At 37.2% G+C, this 22,144-nt stretch overlaps 1 protein-coding gene across 1 annotated transcript; it reads right to left on the minus strand.

Annotated features, from left to right (window-relative positions):
- Positions 1-669: 669 nt before the first annotated feature.
- On the minus strand, positions 670-20,853 carry LOC150058837 (protein phosphatase 1 regulatory subunit 42-like). The gene is made up of 5 exons (XM_090338909.1): positions 20,801-20,853; positions 14,739-14,856; positions 9,819-9,956; positions 4,959-5,118; positions 670-1,002 (listed from the first exon to the last, which is right to left on the minus strand). The coding sequence occupies exons 2-5, from the start codon at positions 14,812-14,814 to the stop codon at positions 879-881; spliced, it is 498 nt and encodes a 165-aa protein (XP_090195035.1). The 5' UTR covers positions 14,815-14,856; positions 20,801-20,853; the 3' UTR covers positions 670-878.
- Positions 20,854-22,144: the final 1,291 nt, after the last annotated feature.

Genomic DNA, 22,144 nt, shown 5'->3' on the forward strand with positions numbered 1-22,144 from the left:
GTGGGCGCCAGCGGGGCCTGGTCTGCCCGGGTCCGAGCCTTCCTGGCTGACTGCGGTCCTGTGACCTAGGCCGGCCCTGTCTCCAGCCCTCGCAGTCGGCGTCCCGCCAGTGTGGGGACGCTGGCACGGGGTCCTTTGGGAAGAACAGAGCGCGCCCCTTCGGTGCGCAGCCTTTGCTCTCCCCGCCAGGTGAGGGGACTGTTGGTACCGCATGCCCCGCGCCCACACACCTCGTGTTCCTTACACCTAAAACTCTTCGCCGGCTTTGCTCGGGAGCGAAGTTTTCAGAGGTGCAGTTAGAGTCCGATAGATAGAAGTGGACCCCAGCCTTGCATGTCTGCCGCTTGTCCTGAACCTGCCTCCGTCTAAGGTGGCATCTTAAAGGTGGAACAGTAGGTTCCAGCAAAGTAATGAGGACATTCTCCAATGTGTTTGGTGATCAAAACACACTCAAAGCGACTCTTGTATATGTTGTGTACCTTCCAATAGCTTTCTGCCTCTCCAAATCGGGAAGTAGATAGTATTAGTGTCATTTATCCTACCAGAACAGAGCAGAACTCACACAAATTATATTTAGTGAATCAGAGCCATCTCCAGGCTTCCATCCCAGTTCCCTTTTATAACCAGATTACTACCTTAGGAAAAAAAAGTACACCCAGATTCCTTCGGTTCAAAAAGAACTTAAGCAAGCAAATCTTTATTTTCCCAGTAACTTGTATGCAAAGAGTGATAAAACATAGATCCTCATATTTGCACGTGGAAAACTCAAATTCTACTAAGAAGCAAACGAAACAAGAACTTAGCTCACATACTGAGACACCATTTAACTACAGACCCTCAAAAGATGTTGCACGGTTCTATACAGTGAGGAAATCAGATCACTCGAGGATGATATTACTCTTTTCCTCAAACACATTTTCATTTACGTTTGGGTTTTGGAGAAGGTGAGGTTCGAGTATATCATTTGTTAGCAAATTTTCAGATTCCTTCAAAGAGAGATTCCTACATTCGCAAGGAGAAAAAATCGTGTTTAATGGTTTTAAATACGTAAGCATTTCCTTTCCTTCCCTCCACCCAAAGGTAGCACACAGAATGTGGGACACAGTAACAACAGTAAAAGCTAATGATTAGTTCCTTCAGTGTTGCACCCTTGGCATGTCCCCTGGGCCGGCTGCCAGTCTCGGCTCTGTGGGAGGGTGGAGAGGTGTCAGGACTCTTCACCTCCAGCAGCCACTGGACCTGAATGCCCTTTGCTGCAGGTTAGGTGAGGCAGGACCAGACTGCTCCTTTTGTCCTATCTCTTGCCTCCCTAAAGCCAATCTAAGTAGTCCCAGCTCCTGAAACTGTTATTTGCAGCTACAGTCAAAATTTGAAAACATGAATGTTTCTATGGTTACATCAATAATTAGCAATAGATGGCACCTCAGTTTTACAAATGTAAAATTTTATCAGCTGTAAAAGCATTTGCAAAACAGTATACTTCAGCTTTATTGCACAATATCTATAAGATAACTAAAAGACAAAAAAGATAACTAAAAGACATTTATGTTGCTTACTTCTATTTTTTTGAGGAGTAAAGTGGGTGTCTTAATTTCTAAAGTTTTTTTTTTACAACTGCAGGTTAATGTTAATATCATACCTACATTACTGGTACACATTAAAAGTTTATTTTCCTTAGAAAATTAAATAAACTAAGGTAAGATTTTACAAAACAAAAATAAAGGTATTTTTGAGCTTTGCAAGTAAGAACATCCTAGAATTGATGACTAAAATATTGAGTTTTAGAAATTATTAATTTTTTTGCCAGTCCTGGGGCTTGCAGTCAGGGTCTGAGCTCTGTCTTTGGGCTTTCTCAAGGCTAGTGTTCTACCACTTGAACCACAGCACCACTTCCAGCCTTTTGGGTGTGTGTGGTACCAAGGAATCAAACCCAGGTCTTCCTGCATATTAGGCAGGCACTCTACTACTAGGCCACGCTCCAGGCGCCTAGGAATAATTAGATCTTTTGTTATGACTGTCTACAGATATAACACTGGTCAAAGCAAGTTATGTTAACTATTAGTTATGTTAACTATTGGTTTTCTTAATGCAGAAAACCAAATGCTTCTATATTTTAGCAAGACAGACTAGGTGTTCCAGAAATAGTTATATAATATATACTTTATAAAAAATATAAATTATGAGTCCCAAGGGTTCGCATTCCTTACAGGTGTCAAAACCAAGAGCATTTTAACCCAGCTGGGAAGTTATTTTTATGTTAACAAGAGATGGATCCACTCTATCATCATTAGAGTTCTTTAGAGATAGTTGAATAATAAAGTAACAATTTGCTTTTTTTTTCACTGTTCAGTGTTGTACAGCATTCCCAGTGGACCTTATATAAATATGTAATATATTTATATGTATACAATATATAGATGTTTTTAATGTCCATTTTCAGATTACTATGGCTCAAGCATCTCCTAGTGTTTTTGAAGAGAGGAAATACCTGTCAGAAGTATTTACTGTGACAAATACAGAAAGAAACAATAATATGTACCTGTTTTGTTTTATACCATATATTATTTTTAATTGAACAGTGAAGGCATTTGTTCAAAGTCAGCTTTAAATAAAAATAGTTTGACCTAATCTTTAATTAAAGTGTACATTGATAGTATCAAGTTCAGTTTGAGGGTCAAAAGCAACGTCAAGGAGTCTGACTTTTTCCTCCCTGTAGGGAAAGCAGGCTTGTGTAAATATACATGAGCACAGACTGCATGCATTTGTGAAAGTAGTGGAAAACATTCTCTGTCTCTCAACAGATGTTGCCTCACTGTGTTCCTCAGAGGACACAGGCCAGAGGTGAGGGGGAACACATACTTTCAGACTTTTGAATTGTACAGTCTAAGCTGTGCAGTCTCCTAGTCTTGAGTGTTAAACAGGGATATATGAATAGAGACTACATACAGGAATGATTCGGCTGATGCCAGTTCATTCTTTCCCTTAAAGCCAATAAGAGAAGGGCACTGCTTTTCATCATTTTTTTAGAAATTAAAATCTGATTCCTTGTTTTTTCTTTAATTAATTAATTAATTAATTTTTCAGAGCTGAAGACCAAACGAAGGACCTTGCATATGGCTGATAAGTACTGTAACTCTGTGCTATATTCCGGCCTGTGTGTTTTGTGTTTAATAATTTAATGACATTTCAGCTTTATTCTCATCTCTTAGCTTTATGTTAAATGTACTAATGTGTTAAAAATAAGTAAACCCTGAAAAAAACTCTGTATCAAGAGCTAGATGAAATTCCATGATGCACTTTGTAGTGTATTAAAAATGGAAATATAACCTTTTATTAGAAGCATCTAGAAGATTTAAGTTTGGGGGGGATATTAAAACAATAATTTGGCATGCCTGAAGTGAAAATGCTAAGGTAATTATAGACATCTGAAAGAAATCAATTATGTAATACTTTTCAGAGGATAACACTGAAAATTCAGAATTGAAAATATTCACTGACTTCTCAAAGGAACCTTTATTGTCCTGGCTCTGTTTAGGATAGCTCACTGTTTTAGTGCCGAGGGGCTTATCACATCTAAAGTATTTAATGTTCCTAGTTAGGCAAATGAGGATTGAATGATTTACTGCTTCATCAGTCTGGTCTTAGTGATCTCAGCTTTCCTCAGGGACACAGAATATGGGTGGACCATTACTGATCTAACTCAGTGAGTGCAGCAATATACACAATTCCCCAACTTGTGTGTGTGTGTGTGTGTGTGTGTGTGTGTGTGTGTGTGTGTGTGTGTACTGGGCCTTGAACTCAGGGCCTCATGCTTTTCTTTTCTTTTTTTTTGCTCAGATCTGGTGTTCTACCATTTGAGTGATATTTCTACTTCCATCTTTTTCCTGGTTTATTGGAAATGAAGAGTACCATAGACTTTCCATCTGGGCTGGCTTCAAATAGTTATCTTCAGATCTTAGCCTTCTAAATAGCTAGAATCATAGGTGTGAGCAACCAGTGCTCAGCTAGAATTCACCAACGTAGTATGCTAAGCCTATGTATATTTTTATTGTTTTATTTTCCACTTCATGGTATGGATGCAATACTTCTTAGTGCTCCAAAAAGAAAAAAAGAAAGACATCAAGAACACTGTTGTGGAATTGAAACCCAGTGTAAATCTCCCTGAAACTATCAAGAGTGTTGTGGGCAAAATGGCGATGGTTTGGTTGATAAAGATAATGTATGTTGTAGGTAAGCAGAAAAGCAAATTCCCATATATCTTTTTTTTTATTGTGAATGACTAAGAGACACGACCCAAATAAAGTGTCTTCCACACTCACAGATTCTGAGTGCATCTTGGTAATCTAGAGTCATCTAAAAAACTATTAAAGCAAAAAAGCACTGCCTGGAAAGCAGAAAACCTTGATTTCAAATCCCAACATAGAAAAAGAAAAAAAAGATCTCTGATCATTCAGACATCTTTTCTTCTGGGACTTTGTCAAGTCATCTAGTTTGTAACTCCCAACTCTTCCTGAACAAACTATTGGGGATAACCAATAGTGAACTCTGTGTGTGTGTGTGTGTGTGTGTGTGTGTGTGTGTGTGTGTGTGTGTGTGTGTTTGGCTGAGGATTGGAGACAGAGAACCAGAAGACAACATGGAGGGCCTCTCTTACTGCAGACGATAGGTCTCATCTCTTTTAAAAAGATAAATGAAGCCAGGAGTAATGGCTCATGTTTGTAATCCTAGCTACTCAGAGGCTGAGATCTGAGTTTTGAAGTTCAAAACCAGCTCAGGCACTAAAGATTGAGACTCTTATCTCCAATTAGCCACTAGAAAACTGGAAGTGGCAGTATTGCTCAAGGGGTAGGGTGGTAGCCTTGATCTGAAAAGCTCAGGAACAGTGCCCAGGCCCAGAGTTGAAGCCCTACGACCAACCAAAAAAAAGATAAATGATATGAATATTTGAAAGAACCTACCCCATATCTTCTGCAGTTGTAGAGTTATCTTCTAGAGAACTTTCAGGAGATACATTTCTATTTGCAAGGTAGTTTTGTATGTCAGAGAAAAAGACTAGTTTTGGCCTACCCACATGTGGGTAATAAACAGGAACTATGTGATGCATTGTTTCATAGTTACCTGTAACATACAAAGAATGAAGAGCATTTTGCTTTGAAACTAGTAAATTATAAAAAAAAGACATAGCAGTATAAGTTATCTTAAAATTACATTTTATGAAATATAATTTGAAAGTCTTAATGGATCAACAGTAAAACTGGTTACAAAACATACAAGAGAAAACATCACAGACCTTTATACATAAAATCCTGTCATTTTTTTGCCAGTCCTAGCTCACACCTGTAATCCTAGCTACTTAGAAGGCTGTGATTTGAGAATCATAGCTCAAAGCCAGCCTGGGCACAAAAGTTTGAGAGACTCTTATCTCCAATTACCAACCAGAAAACCGGAAGTGCTGCTGTGGCTCCAATGGTAGAGTGCTAATCTTGAGCTGAAAAGCTCAGGGACAGCACCCAGGTCCAGGGTTCAAGACCCATGACTGATGGGGAAAAAAAAAATCCTATAGTTTTAAATTTATGTGTTTCCTTTCTCTTTAGAAGTAACAAAATATCTTTTGCAAATCCAAACCATAGAGTGTGCTGTTTGGCTATATAAGGATTAAATTATTGTACATAACATACAAGTATCTAAGGGTACAACTTATTTTTAAGCCTAACAGACAACACTCTGTTTAAAAGAGGATGACAAATGTGCAGGTGGGGGAAGGATTCATAACTGGATAAGGAAGAATATTCTTGAGAAATGGTCAAATGACTTTCTACTGTAGATAGCCTCCATTGTAAGTTTTAATTTAATTGAGCTTAAACTCTGTTTTCAATATTGTAAGCCATACAATCTTTATCTATATATCTTTCTGTGGACATTTAGGTTGCTTACACATCTTCACTACTGTGAATAGATCATTAGTGAATACAAGTATGCAAATGTTTCTTGGCAATCTTTGTTTCATTTTTTCTGAATAATACTCAGAATTAGCATTGTGGGATCATATGGTAGTCATCCTTTTAAAATAATAGCCATCATGGCAGGTATGATTTAATTTAATTATAGTTTTGATCCACAGATCCTGATGGCTGCATTATGTTACTTGTACAGTTTTCTCTTTTCCATTTCTTAGAGAAAAGGTAACTGCAATCCTTAGTTCATTTTTAAAATCAGCATGCTATTTAGTTTTTTCCTTGCTTTCTTTGGTGTTGATACACTGCATCCTCCTCCTTTTTCTTCTCCTTTTTCTTCTTCTCTGCCTCTTCCATCACTACCTCCTCATCCTCCTTTCTCCTCTTTGTTCTTTGGAGTAATGTTAGCTCAAATCCTTAGTCCCTTTCTAAAACTACATGGTATTTTTGTCTTTATCTTTGCTGTCTTTTTCTTTTTCCTCCTCTTCCTCCTCTACCTTCTTTTCCTGTTTCTCCTGCTTCTCATTTTCTTCCTTTTACTCCACTTTGTTTTTTCTTTCCTTCTCCTCCTCTTCCTCACACGCTTCTTGGCACTTTTTCTTGGGGCTGGTATTCTATTATTTGTATGAACCTCCATTTCTAGGGTTTTGCTTGTCAGTTTGAGTTTTGCCAAGAAGGACCCCAGCCGTCACCGCCTCTGTAGTTTGGGTGGACCCCAGCCACCAATGTCTATATTCTATGATCTTTTACACACCGTAAAATGTACACCTAACAAACACCTACTGTAATTACATTCTTTAAAATATCATGAAATTTATTTTTTACTTTAGGTACAGTGTTGTACACTATACCCCAGACTTTTTATAGATTACTGAATGAAGCTAGTGGAGTGGTTGTTTATTAACTCATTTCAATATATGTTAGATAAGCAAAATCATACTGTTTTCTGTGACTGATATGTCATTCAACATAATGTCCTCAGTATTCATCCATATTGTTAATTTTTTTTGCCAGTTGTGGGGCCTGAACTCAGGGTCTGAGCACTCTCCTTGGACTTTTCTCAAGGCTAGAGCTCTACCCTTGAGCCATAGCCCCACTTCTGGCTTTTTTCTATGTTTGTGGTGCCAAGGAATCGAACCCGGGTCTTCGTGCATGCTAGGCAAGCACTAGGCCAAACTGCCAGCCCCCATCCATATTGTTATACATTATTTTCTAATGGCTGAGTAATGGTCTGTGATTCATGTTTTCTCTATACGACATTCTCTTTATGTACTCGTCTCTCTGTGCATATTTAGGTTTTTGCCATGTCTTGGCATCTTGGGTCTTGTGACTGTGGCTGCGGTGAACATAGGTGTGCCATTGTCTCATAGTCATCTTGCTTTCAACATGTTCTGCATAATATTCAGAGGCTACTGGATCATGTGGTAGTTATATTTCCTGTGTTTTCAGGGACCTCCATAGGATTTATCATGTTTGTGAGGGTTTCTTTTGCTATTAGTTGTAGGAATTTCATATATTTTGAAAATTAATTGATGTCAAATATACAGTCTGTAAATATTTTCCTTCATATGTTACAAAGTGTTCATTATTTCCTTTGTTTAGATGCTTTTTAGTTTGTTATATCACTTACGTTTTTATTTTATTGCCTTCCTCTTTATTGTTATAACCCTATAATCATCATTTCCAAGATGAATATCATGGAATTCAGTTTTCTTCTAGGTTTTATTTCACAACTTTAATCTATGTGAAGTTGTTCATGAGTATGTTCCCTGATTGGGAAATTGAAATTAGGTAAGAAAAGAAAAACATTATTATTAGAATAGGTCTAAGCTTTAATTCTAGTAGTACTTTAGTTTTAGTGAGAAGCTTTGGCATCTTTGGTGTAATAGTGAAAATAAATAAAATGTTAAGTTTTTTTTTCAGCAATAGATACTGAGCCTAAGAACTTGTTTTATGCACTACTGAACTAACATACTCAAACTTTTTTTTTCTTTCTTTTTAACTTTATTTTAAGACAGGGTCTTGTTAAGTTGCCCAGAATGGTTTCAAGCTTATGTTCCTCTTGATTCAGCCTCCCAAGAAGCTTGAGTTGGAGGTGTATGCTCCATGCCTAACTGAAATAATGGAATTCTTTTTCTTTAATTTTTTAATTTTTTTTTTACTTTTGTGGGTCATGGGGCTTGAACTCTGGGCCTAGGTGTTGTTCCTGAGTTCTTCAGCTCAAGGCTACCGCCCTACCCCTTGAGCCACATCCCAATTTCCCTGAAATAATGCAATTCTTATTGGGCCTTACTGGGTCTAGCTAGCCAGAAGTATGATAGACCAGAGATGTGTCTCTGATCTTCTTTAAACAATGAGCAGTCCTTATTGCCAATACCTTACCTCACAGCATACACTATCAAGTGCATGATTCCTAAATGTTACCCTTTTCCTAAGTGTTAGGTAAGTTACAGTTAAGTGGATAAGATGTAGCAAGAGCACTAGCCTCTCCTGCCTTTTTCCCCCTGCTCCTCTTCACCTTACTTCTCTGGAAGACAGACCTACTAGGATATGCTATCCAGGCATAAAACCTCACCCGCCCCCCTCCATTCTATTCCATTTCCTATCCTCTGGCTTAACACTCTTGTGTTAAACCCCAATCCCTGTATACAAAGACACTAGGATAAGTCAGTTGAGAAACAAGAAGAAGCTCATTCCAATGCTGCAGTTAATTTTAGGCAGCCCCTTTATATAATGAAGACAAATGTTACACATTACATTTAGTAACATTTGTCCTTTGTAGCATAACTTTAGAATGGTACAATCCAAGTATTTAAGCTTGGGCTATATGCACGACAAGAGGATATACCCACAACAGAGGCCAGATGTGATTGTGAGTAATTTTAACTTCTTTTTGTTGGTCATAGGGCTTGAACTCAGCTTGGGCTCTGTCCCTGAGTTCTTTTTGCTCAAGGCTAGAGCTCTACTACTTCATTACTTCCAGTATTCTGGTGGTTCATTGGAGATAAGAGTCTCCTTCCCCTTGGCTTTGAGCCATGATCCTCAGATCTCAGCTTTCTGAGTATAGCTAGGCTTATAGCTGTGAGCCACAGGCATCTGGCTTAATTTTAACTTTTTATGCTCATGGAAACTTTTTGATACATTTTTATTTACTGTCTTGAATTTTTCATCATTGCCAAACAATTTACATGGCTTTTATCTTTTTTTTAACCACTTGTTGGGGGGGGAGTATACATTTCTCCAGTCCTGTAAATTGTGTCTACATAGACATTCAGTATGTCACATTCAGTATGAACCAAACGAACAGTTTCATAATGGCTAACATTTTCATAATAGGTAAAAATTCCTAGAAACTGTATTATCTTTATTGACCACTGAGTAAGTAAATATATAGGGGAAAAATCCCTCATAGGCCAAGCACAGTTTTCACTCCTATAATCCTAACTGCTTAGGATGTGGATATTGGGGGGATCGTGATTTAAGGCCAGTCTGGGGGAAAAAGAAAGACCCACTGAAACAAAGGTCCTGGGCATGGTAGCTGATGTATAATCCTAGCATAGGTAGGATCACAGTCTGAGGCTTGTCTAGGTAAAAAATTAGACTACCTTAAGCATTAAAGGGCTGGAGTAAAGCTTAAGTGGTAGATCACTTACATAGCAAGTACTCAGACCCTAATTCAAAATCTAGTGCTGCCCTACAAACCAAAAGTACCCCCCAAAATAAAAAGAACAAAACCCCACCAATGGCAATGAAACCTGAATTTAAAAACTAAAACAAAAACCTTATGTTTGTTGACAGCTTGTTTGTTGAGACTGCTCTTTGCTAAACTATATACTCTCAACTGATAAGGGACATGGTACTTACCTATGTAAGAGTCTTTTACATCCGCATCCTCATCTTTACTGATCTTTTTCTTGCTGATTTTCTTAGCATCTTTGGATGCTTTCCAGTTAATTAGAAATTGTCTTTCCATGTTTTTTATTTCCTTTCCATCAAGAAATTCTAGAGAAAAGAAATGTTAAAAATGCAGTATGTATGTATGAATATATAAATAAAAAATACACTTGTGGCTGAAGACATATAAACTTAAGCTACATTATAGGCAGAAATGTTTCTTTTAAAATAGCTGTTTTACATGGATTATATATTTTTATTGAGCTTTTACTTATTTTTAGTTCTCTGATTTCAAAAAGAATATGAGCTAGATGGTGGTATTGGCTCATGCCTGCAATCCTAGCTACTCAGGAGGCTAAAATCTGGGGATATAGGCTGGGAATGTGACTTATTGGTAGAGTGCTTGCTTACCATGCATGAAGTCCTACCTTCTATTCCTCAGTACCACATAAACAGAAAAGGCTTGAAGTGGTGCTGTGACTCAAGTAGTAGAGTGCTAGTCTTGAGCAAAAGCAGCTCAGGGACAGTGTTCAGGTCCTGAGTTAAAGCTCCAAGACTGGCAAAAAAAAAAAAAAAAAAAAAAGCTGGAATTTCAGTTTCAAGCCAGCCGGGAAAGTCCAAAATTGCGCCCCCCCCCCAAATATTCTTATCTCCATTAATCACAAAAGATCCCTGAAAGTGGATCTGTACCTCAAGTAGTGGACAGCTAGCCTTGAGCACAAGAATCTAAAGGATAATGCCTGGGCCTTGAGTTAAATCCTTCCCCTCCAAAAAAAAAATGTTACTATAAACATCTGAATTTTTTTCTTTTTTTGCCAGTCCTGGGGCTTGAACTCAGGGTCTGAGCACTGTCCTTGGGCTTTCTCAAGGCTAGAGCCACACCACCACTTGAGTCACAGCACCACTTCCGGCTTTTTCTATGTATGTGGTATACTGAAATCGAATCCAGGTCTTTGTGCATGCCAGGAAAGCACCCAAACACTAAGCCAAACTCCAGGCCCAAACGTCTGAAATCTTATGAAAAGGCTCAAATTATCACTCTTCCTATCACTGTCAGAGATAAACACTGTAAATGATTAGTTATAGGATATCCTTTCTATAGTCATATGTAAACTATATTATGATTAAAAAATTATACACAGTAGAAATTGTATCCCATTTTCTCCTGACTAATACTATTCTTGGGAAAATGTTTTAAATGTATAGTAAGATTTATAACATAGTATTCAAACTGCTTATTATATCTTAGGACACAGCTTGTCAAGGGAGCAGCCCACAGAATCAGTTTGTATGAATTCTGTGATCCATTCTCTTCACATTTTTTCCTTTTAGAAAATTCCAAAAATTGGCCAGGAGTATAGCTTAATGGTAGAATGCTTGCCTAGTATGCATGAAGCCCTGGGCTTGATTCCTCAATAGTGCATACACAGGAAAAGCTGGAAGTGGTACTGTGGCTCAAGTGGTAGAGTGCTAGTCTTGAGGAAAGCCCAAGGATAGTGCTTAGGCCCTGAGTCCAAGCCCCAGGACTGGAAAAAAAAAGTCGGTGGTTGTGGCTCACGTCTGTAATCCTAGCTACTCAGGAGGCTGAGATCTGAGGATCGTGGTTCAAAACCAGCCTGGGCACTAAAGACCATATAGTGAGAGTTAAATATTCTAATATATAAGGTTTCAATTATTTTTCAATGATAGGTCTCATGAGATAAAGTACTTTTAATTTTTCACATTTTCCACTATCTTAACAATTATTTGTGTAATTTTAAGCAACTCAATTTTTGAAAATTTTTTTTGTTTTAATTTTGTCGGTCATGGGACTTGAATTCTGGGCCTGGGAATTGTCCCCAAGTTCTTCAGCTCAAGGCTACAGCCCTATCCTTGAATCACAGTGCCACTTCCGGTTTTCTAGTGTTTGTGTATATTACAGATAAAATGGACCCTTTGTATAGTTTCTATATTCTTCTTTAAAAAGAGTGTATTGTGAACATTTTGCCATGATTATTTAAGCACAATTTTAGGGGGTGATAGTATTTGTTACGTATGAATATTCTATAACATATTGAATAATTCTTTTTTTTTTTCTATGTGTGTGGTACCGAGGAATTGAACCCAGGTCTTCGTGCATACTAGGCAAGCACTCTACCACTATGCCAAACTCCTGGTCCCTGAACAATTCTTTTCTTATAAGGTATTTTGTATTCTCCATAATACAACAAATAGCCTGGCTATTTGCTAGTTATTTTGGAAATTAAATTTCTTGAACTGTACTAGCTTCAAACCGTGATCCTCTGGATCTTAGGCTTCTGAGTAGCTAGATTACAGGCATGAACCACCACCAGCACCAACAAGGCAGCTTATTTATTTTTTCAGTGCTGGGGCTTAAACTTAGGGTTTTTAAGGCAGACATTCTGAGCCACACCTCTATATCACATACATAAAAAAGCTGGAAGTGGTGCTATGGCTCAAGTGGTTGAGTACTAGCCTTGAGGAAAGCCCAAGTACAGTCAGTGCTCAGGCCCTGAGTTCAGTCCCCAGAACTGGCAAAAAAATAAAAATAAATAAAAGTTATTCTTTTATGTGCTGCTTTCTCAACTACTTGAAAGTATTAATATAGTTCCAGATTTGTTTATATTATATAAATTTGCTAGTATATTTTCAGATGGTATACACATCATCAATACATAATTTTAAAACATGTAGTACAAAAGGTAAAAGTGAAAAGTCCAAGTCTTTCCCCATAATTCCCCCCCCCCCATAATTCCTTTTTTATATGTTAAAGTCACAGACAAAGCTAGGAACAACAAGGCGGCTAGGCCTCAGTTAACCAAATTTGACATCACTGTTTGCCTGTCATCGTATTGGAGGTTATTGTGTGGGAAGCAATATAGGAAGGGAAGGAAAGTAATGAATACAAGATATTGAAATTTATTTTATCTTAATGAGTTGCTCACACATGAAATTTTCTCCCATTCATTCTAACTAAACAAGTAGATGGTTTGTCAGCCTCCTATTTGGTGATAACTGGGTAATCTACCAAACATGAAATGTTTCCTCATAATCGTTCTTACTAAGAAAAGCAAATCAGTCCCTCACCTAACTTTACATTCTCTTTTGTTTATATTTGGTTAAATAAAAAAGAAAAAAACCTTGAGAATAAGAAAGGCTAAAATAAAAAAGAATTGTATGTGTATACTGACATAGAAAAAGAGTAGAAAGATATATGCTAAATTATTAATAGATTATGGTACAATTATGACATATTTTCTTCTCTTTTATGTTATAGAAAGAGTATTTAAAATAAACTTAGAATAACTTATTTATATATGTCAATATACTTACCTTTCATTGTCTCATCTACAGTGTTCCATGAGAAATGTTTCTAGGGACCATCTCAAGAACAATGAAAGGTTTTTATTAGTTTTTTGGGGGGAGGGGGCTGGCAATTGAAACTAGAACTTCCTGCATGCCAAAGGTGCACTTTCTCACTGAGCTGTACCTCAACCCCCAAATGGAAGGTTCTTTAGCTTGTAAGCCCTTTACTTTGATGCTGAAGAAAGTAGCATGAGTGCAATTGTGTGTTGGTGGTCAAAAAGAGGACAGGATGAGAGGATAGGGTAGTGGATTGCACAGCAGAAATGTCTGTAGAGCTTTTTAAAATGCATGACTGGGGCTGGGATTTGACCTAGTGGTAGAGTGCTTGCCTAGCTTGCACGAAGACCCAGGTTTGATTCCTCAGTACCACATACATAGTTTTCTATGCCAGAAGTGGTGCTGAGGCTCAAGTGGTAGAGCTTTAATCTTGAGAAAATCCAAGGATAATGCTTAGGCCCTGAGCTCAAGCCCAGGGCTGGCAAAAAAAAAAATATGCATGACTGCTTTCTCTGTGTAATTTGTTCCATACATAGTGGGTTGGATGTAGCCTTTGCCTATGTATTGTGTAGAATTTCCTGCATTTTTCTTCTGTGCCTCCTTCCTACCCCTAAATACCGATAAGCTAGCATCATGAGTTTTGAAATGTTTTGTCATGTTTTAGTTTTTATATTCAAGTACAGCATGCTTTAGCTGTAACAATTCAGGAAACTCTCATAAAGCTCCTCCATGAATCAGCACTCCTGTTTCTGATGCTATTTAACTTAGTCACTACTGACCAAGTGTTCTAGTCCATTTTCCTCAACACAGAGCATGTTCAGGAATGCTATTACATGTAAGAATTGCATAAAGGAACTCTCTACCTTTCTTCTCTTTACAAAGGAAAGGTCTGCTTACATGTTCTTTGGGGACTGTTTGGCAAACATCACACAGAAATGAAAACCTTGATCAATTTTATCTACAGAACCAAGAGGAAAGAAGTCTTTGGGATCATCAGAGGATTTGTGCCAGTGAAAGTTTAGCAGAAAGTCAGAAAGTTTTCTGCAACTATGACTAACCACTTCCATTGTTTACAGCCACATTTTCTCCTTAAATAAAGAATACCTGGCATTTATTTTTTATTTTCTTGCCAGTCCTGGGCTTGGACTCAAGGCTTAAGCACTATCCTTGGGTTCATTTTCTCAAGGCTAGGGCTCTACCACTTGAGTCTCAGCACCATTTCTGTCTTTTGTCTATGATTGTGGTACCAAGGAATCAAACCCAGGTCTTCCTGCATACTAGGCAAGTACTCTACCACTAGGCCAAACTCCTGGCCTCCTGGCATTTTTTTTTTGAACAACAGATAGTTTTCTAGTGCTATTTCTCAATTCTTAATTTTTGCTCTTAATTTAAAATAGCAGTTTTAAAGCTCATCATTTGCTAGATCAACATGTTATATTTATATTTCTGAAGGACTGCTGAAAAAATAGCCAGAGAAATATAGTATTTTCCAAGAAAATAGTATTAATAGTAATATACAATGCATACCTAGTGATTTGGACACTAGTATCAGCCTGTCCCTGTATTTGGGTTTGAGACAAACAGGATTTCCATTTAGATCCATTTTCCATAGCTTTATCAGCTTGTTCAATAAAATCTCCAAATCCTAAAATCAGAGAAAAAAGCAGGACACAGGTTTCTCATAAGTATCACTACTTTGAGTGTATCAGTTAACTGGTTTTTTTTTTTAAAGATAATTACTGCTTTTCATGTAGTCTTAACTTAGTGCTAGGAACTTACAGGATGTATAATAACTAGCTTTTGAATAAAATAGTCTACACTAGAAGTGACTGAAGATGAGACAAAAAGTGAACCCTTAAGTTAGGGATCACAGAACTGTTCTTGGTCATGTCACATGTAGTTCATATAAGAGTTTAAATTAAGTTAGGCCAATGAAAAGAAAACGGCCTGGCCATGTGGTATTCGGGCAGGAAGGAAAAAGGTTTTATTCTGAGATGAGCCCTACACTTGGCCAAAGGGGGCCGTGAGGCTGATTTACCCCAACTTATGTAGGGAAGTGAGGGAGAGGGGAGGAACAAGGGGAGAAGGTATGGCCAGGTGTGGCCAGGTGAGGGGAGCTGTGGCCATACTGATGCAGATGTGACCTTGGAGCCTGGGACACTCCCACAGTCCAATGGGAGGTGACCAGGGCGGTCCAGGACCACCAAGTGTGCCAGTTGCCTAGGTAACTCAGGTACTGGGAGGAGACTTGTGGGGGGGGGGGAGGGCTTCCAGAACTGCCTTCTTGGGAGCACCTTAAAGTTCAGAAAGCATGTTCTGCTACAGAAGATGTCCTGTTCTTACTGGAAGTAAAAGTTTACAGATTAATTAGAGAGTAATAAATTTTAGAAAGGCTTTGCAAACTATGTATTTTTGCCTTTTATGAAGAATGTGGAAACCTCATCAAGCTGGAAAGAAAATCACTTGCATACTTATCACCTAAAGATCACTTTTATTACTTTTTTTTTTTTTTTTGCCAGTTTTGGGGCAAGAACTCAGGGCCTGAGCCCTGTCCTTGGACTTTTTCCTCAAGGCTAGTGCATTAACACACTTGAGCCACCGCACCACTTCCAGCTTTTTTTTTTTTTTTTGCATGTATATAGTACCGAGAAATCAAACCCAGGTCTTAGTGCATGCTAGAAAAGCACTCTATTACTAGGCCAAACTCCCAGCCCTTTTATTACACTTTTATATATCCTTCTTGACTTTTTTTGAGCTTAGGGACTTCAATTGTCATTATATAAGGTTTTTTTTAAAAAAATATTATATCATAAATGTTTGCATGCTGGTATAACTTATGAGAAAATAAGACACTTGGCATTTGAAGAAATGATCCATGATATACAGTTAAAATTGATATGAGGAAAACAGATTAATTGTATGTTAGAACTGGCTTTCAGAGCTTGCCTTCTTTGCCACCTCTTCTTCCCTATCTATATTTCTTTTTGTATTCATTGTCAGTCTCTTCCAGTTTTTTGTCCTTTTCTGACTTTCTCTTTTTAAATGTTATCTTAACTACAATTTAATGGAAATGAAATCTATTTTGAACATTTCTAAGTCTTGCCTCCTGTTAAAAAAAAGTAATGACAAGATATTGCCATATCTTGGCTACTGTGAATAATGTTGCAGTGAACATAGGGATACAGATAATTCTTCAAAATAGTTTAATTTCCTTTGGCCTTATACCTAGAATTTTGTCTGTGCTAGACCCTAAGGGATGCAAATAAATGGTCTATGAAAATACAGAAATTCATTTTTAAAGGCAATGGTAAATTTTCTTGGCACTGTTGCTTACTGTGTGCATGGGTTCATTTATAGAATGAGGATATTTAAGATTAATTGCCATGGAATATAAAGAGCCAGGAAACAATATAATAAATGAGTTCTCTGCCTTTTGCTTACCCTGCTATTCCTCAGATAATTGGTTTTCTTCTTAATTTTGGCCAACGGGACAAAAGTTTTAAGTAAGAAAGAAACTTCTGACCTACTGACAATTAGCTGTCTCGTTATAAGAAAACTTTCAAAGTGATCATTTAAACCCTCAATCCCAGGTCCTAGAATAGGCCCTCTAAACATTTGTTCAACTGTGATTAACAGCCGTAATTATTTTATGTGAGAGTTATACTGTATTTCTCTTACTCTGAAAACCTGAAGGAAGGGACTGTATATTGCACTTTTTTCTAGTTGTTATAGTGTTGGATACAGTATGAGAACTTTAAATTGATATAGATAACAAGAATGTTTGGCATTTTGTTAATTATTCCTCACTTGATAAATGACCCTCGACATAGTCCCTCCAGTGTATGTTTATTTAAGGCTAAACTATGCCTGTGCTGAAATACGATTACCCTTTGGATACGCTCTGGTTGTTCATTGCCTTCCTGTCTGTAATAAATGCTTTCACTTTCCCGCCCTTCAATAAGTTACTAGAGGAAGCAGACACTTTTCTGGACAGTCTCTATTTGATAAATGATCATGTCATGCTATCACTTAGAAGAGTGCTGTAAAATACTGAAGAGCCAATTCTGTTTCCCCAGCAGGGCTGGTGTTGAAGCTCCTGGATGGCTGTCTGCAGCAGGCCGTGCTCCTCACACAATTAATGATGACCACTGATGAACCTGTATTTGACCAGCATGCTCCAATCTTTATCGGAAATGTCTGCCCTACTGTCCTTCCTAAATCAAAAGACAGCCATTTGTCATCCTCCTGACTGCCTGTCATCATATTGCCTGGGCAAAATCTATAATTTTAGCTGTTCCTGACTAAACTGTGGGATGAATAAATTTATCTTTGGGCCACTCTGCTTGTCAGAATCAATACTGAGCAGAGGTTGAATAAATTAGAAAATAAAAAAACATGACAGGCTATAGTAGTTGCTACTAAATCAAATATTTCATTTATATAAGATACAAGATGTCACATTTTAAAAATTCTTTCCACTTATTGTGAAGATTCTATATACCTCACGATAAATGGTCATCAGAAAACCAATAAGTAAATCACTGCAAATCGGACTGTGCAATGTAATTTTCAGGTCATCTTATTGATTGGGCAAACTTTAAGGCATAAAAACTGTTCATATTGAAAATGTTCTATTCTTTCAAGTTCTTGTGTGTTTTTACAAACTGATATCTGGTTTTATAACATTAGTAACCTATACTATGCTCACAAAGAACTTGCAGAAATTCAAGTATTTAATATTCTTAAATATTGATATATACTTGCTTAAAGAATGCAATGTTAACCAAAGTAATATTAAACGAAAGCAAATGCCATTAAACTAGAGCCCTGTAAGAAGGAAGTTCCTAAACCATGTACTGTTTAACCTAGAACTTTTTTGTCCTCTTCCTCAAATGTTGGCATTGCCACTAATTTTATGGAGGGAAACATGAGACATCATCTGTAAGTTTCCAGTTATGTGCTTCTGGTCTCACACTTCCTCCTCTTTCCCATTTTCGACAAAGATAATTTTTTCCTTAATCTTTCTCTGGTCTTGGGATATTCTCTGTCTTTTATTTCTATTCCTAGTGTTCTTTCTCCAGCTATTGTCTTCATAGCTACTATCACCAGATTCCCTTACCTTTTGTCTCAAATGTTCATGGTTAAGAATTACCAACATATCTTCTTTAAATTGGCAGGTCCGAGAAAGAAACTGCAATACTGAATTTGTTGCTGTTGCTTGTTCTTAAGTCTCACTTGGAGATAAAAGAGTTCATAGCCTTTACTTCTATACCACTGGACATTGCTGGAACCACTGAAAAGGCATAGCTCACTGTGCCAAACATTACGAAATCATGAGCTTTGAAAGTTTTAGTTCTTTGGAGCATCCTACCCTGTGTCACTTTACTTAAGGCCTTGTGTTTCTATTGTTCAGCCTTTATGAAATATTTGTAAACCTGTCTAGCCACAGACATCCCCAATGTACTCTCTAGAGGTTGCTCTTGAGAACTGAGAATATATATCATAAAAGTAATGTTTTATCTGGTGGATTGTTGCCTAGGCCAGCTTACAAAAACATTATCTCTGTGAAAAAGGCTTCAGAACATATGTGCCATACAGTACTATATAACCTTCCCATATTGCACTCATGTTTCCAGACCCCTCTCTCTGTGTCAGACCCTCCTGCTTCCTTTTTCCATAATTTATATTTGTACTTTCAAACTATTTTTGTTTCCTCTTGATCACAGAAGAGTATAAAATCACTCTTTCAGAGCTGCAGATCAAAAAGTTATCCTTTTCTAACCCCTTTTCTATCTTCTCTCTTTAAATCTCAACCCTCTTCCAGAAAGGAACATTCCATCTGTGCCACAGTCACATTCTTGGTGGCATTTTTGGTGACTACTAAACCAGTATGCTGAATACTCCTCATTCATCTCTTCTCTGAGTCTGGCCTCATATATCCAGTTGTTTACGTGATTATTTTCTCCAGAATTTTTCAAAAGGTACTCCCAAAATTATCTCTCATAGAATTTTTCTATATGACCCCAAATTATGATCTCCAACCTGCTTCTTCAGTTTATAACTTCTGATTGCTTGAGGCAGAAGTCCAGAGATCATCTCCATATTTCCTATATTCAGTTCACAATCAAGCCTGTCTACTTTACTTGCCTTTTCATGCAGGCAAACCCAGGGGGACTTTCAAGACTTATCCTTGTTTGAGAATAATTGAATTTCCTAATTCTTTTCTTTTCTTCCCAAAGAACTCAAATTTCTTTCATTTTAATTCTTTCTTAATCTAAAGATTCTGTTATTTATTCATTATAAACCAGTTTTTTCTTAGATACTTAAAATGAGCTTTCCATGCTAATACACATAACCACAAATCACTTCAGTTTATAAAACTTCACAAAATCAAAGTAAAAAATTGGCTAGCAAGACTTTTCATAATAATGTGTGACCCATTACAATGTTGACAATTTTTAGTAAAATGGGAGTGACTGAAGACTGTTTTGATATACATTTTGGTGGTTACTTTAACTTTTGAATCTTTATTTTTAGAGATAATTATCAGCAAAAGCAATGAATTAAAACATACTTTTTAACGTAAGAATTGTACTTTGTTTTTCATTTTCTGTAGATGTATTTCAGGAACCTACTTGATGGCTACATAAAAGCAGCTGGTCTCCGTAAGTGCTTAAAAAAAAAGAACTCTCAGGTAATTACAGTGGTTTTTCCTCTCATCCCCCATGGCACAAAGCTGTCTACTTGCTGACGTCTTTTAGGATGAATGTCAGCAATCTCATGTATAGGATGAGAGATTTCTTTTCTTCATCACAAGGTTTGATGCCAGTAGATTTGGGGCAACTTAAGTAGGCAAAAAGAATGGAAAATTGAAAGGAAAAAAAGACCCACTGGATCCAGATTACATATAAAAGATTCTTCTGGTGATACTGGAGTTTGAACTCTCAGCCATGCACTGCATTTGTAATAAACTTTACATTTTGCTGAAGAATACCGATCCACTGTCTCCTTTTGTAATGTCACTGCTTAACATCTTGGTCCATTTAATGAAGACATTGTCTTACTATAGAATTGTAGGAGTTCTTTATGATTTTAGATCCAAATAGTTAGATAAAAATTTGATAATACATCCTTTTAGTCTATAGCTTCATGTTTTATTAACATCTTTCAAAGAGCCAGTGTTTAAAATTTATAAAGCCTAGTTGATCAGGTGTTTTTAGGTGTTAAAGGAATCTCTTTTTTTCTTTTATTTTTAGTTTTTTGTTCTGTGAGGTCTGAGGGGAAGGTGGTCTGGGGGCTGAGGGAAGGCATGGCCTCCCTCACTTTTCTCCAGTGGTCCCTGTCACCATTGCTACCTCCTGACCAGGGTCAGGGAGTGGAAGCACCACTCCCCAAGGGTTCCTCTATTTCATTTAAAAAAAGAAGCTTTGTATTTTAACAGTTAAATTTAGATGTATTTTTTTTTAATTTTAGATACTGGGATTTAGATACAGGGTTTTGTACTTAATTTGTAGTAAATTTTGAAATAGGAAAGTGTGAGTCTTCCAGTTTTGTTGCTCTTTTCAAAACAGTTTTGACTACTTAGGTACCTGAAGGCTGCCATTTCTTCAAAAGTATCTTCTGCCTTTACTCCTTTTCTTCTCCTAGGACTTAATTTACAAAAATGTTTTAATGTTTGTAATATCCCACATGTCATTAAGGCTTTATTTGGTGTTTTCAAAATAGTTTTTCTTTCCATGTTTCACTTTGAGTAGTTCTAATGCTATATCTTATTCTTTCATTTTTGAGTTAACATACATTTGCAATGTGAGAGAATTTTTTGAACAACCCATTCCTCCTCTGATGCCATATCTTTAAGTTCAGTTTTTATTCAATCCAATGAACTTTTTATACTTTTTCAGCTTTAAAATTCATGTTATTCTTTTTTATCTTCTTTTTGTACTCTTAATTCCTTTACATTCTATATAGCTTTTTAAAAAAGTTCTGTCTTCAATTTCTTTCTTTCTTTTTTTGCCTTGAACTCAGGGCCTGAGCACTGTCCTTGGGCTTTCTCAAGTCTAGAGCTCTACCACTTGAGCCACAGCATCACTTTCAGCTTTTTTCTATGTATGTGGTACTGAGTAATTGACCTGGGTCTTTGTGCATGCGAGGCAAGCACTCTACCTCTAGGCTAAACTCCCAGCCCCTCTGTCTTAAAATTCTATCTTACATGTCATTTATATTTGTTCTTTACCTGAATTTTCTCCAGTATGATTTATATTTTCATGTTTCTTGTCTACTATTTCTCTCCTAGATTTCTGGTCTGAAAAGTGCCTAAAGGAAGAAAGCTAAGATACTTTAGCACGCGCTTTGTTTTCCTTCTCTTAAGAAACGCAGGTCTAGGCTGCCTGTTGTCCAATGTCTGAAAAGTTGCTTGGTTTTAATTTGTATTTTGTGTGTGGGAGAGGGGTGAGTCTGGTCCTGGTTACTAAGTCATGGCCTATTATATTATTTTTGTTGGTGGTGGTCGTCATGTTGTTTGAACTCTGGGCCTGGACACTGTCCTTGAGCTCTTCAGCTCAAGGCTACCATCCTACTCCTTGAGCCACAGCCCCACTTCCCATTTTCTAGTGGTTAAATGGAGATAAGAGTCTCACGTTCTTTAGTTCCTGGGCTGGCTTTGAACTTCAATCCTCAGATGTCAGCCTCCTGAGTAACTAGGATTAAAGGCGTGAGCCATCGCACCCAACTCCTATTATATTACTTTTTCAATTTAATTTTCTTCTTTTCTTTGCCTCTGATTGCTATGGTAGTCTAAATGTATCCCTCCAAACTTCATTATGCTAAAACTCAATTACCTGTCTTATACAGCATACTAAAAGATGGAACCTTTAGGAAAGACTTAACTGGTAAAATGGAACTTTCATGAATGGATTAACACCTTATAAACTTAC

This window comes from Megascapheus bottae, chromosome 9 (genome assembly GCF_031878675.1).
Source record: "Megascapheus bottae isolate mThoBot1 chromosome 9, mThoBot2.hap1, whole genome shotgun sequence".
NCBI lineage: Eukaryota > Metazoa > Chordata > Mammalia > Rodentia > Geomyidae > Megascapheus > Megascapheus bottae.

Bases quoted from the DNA above. Each gene is read 5' to 3' on its own strand.
- LOC150058837 (XM_090338909.1), bottom strand. From the start codon at position 14,814: ATGGATCTAAATGGAAATCCTGTTTGTCTCAAACCCAAATACAGGGAC. The intron at 5,119-9,818 runs GTAAGTACCATG...TGTATGTTACAG, and splicing joins TGTAAAAGACTCTTACATAG to GTAACTATGAAACAATGCAT. The intron at 1,003-4,958 runs GTAGGTTCTTTC...TTGCGAATGTAG, and splicing joins ACAACTGCAGAAGATATGGG to GAATCTCTCTTTGAAGGAAT.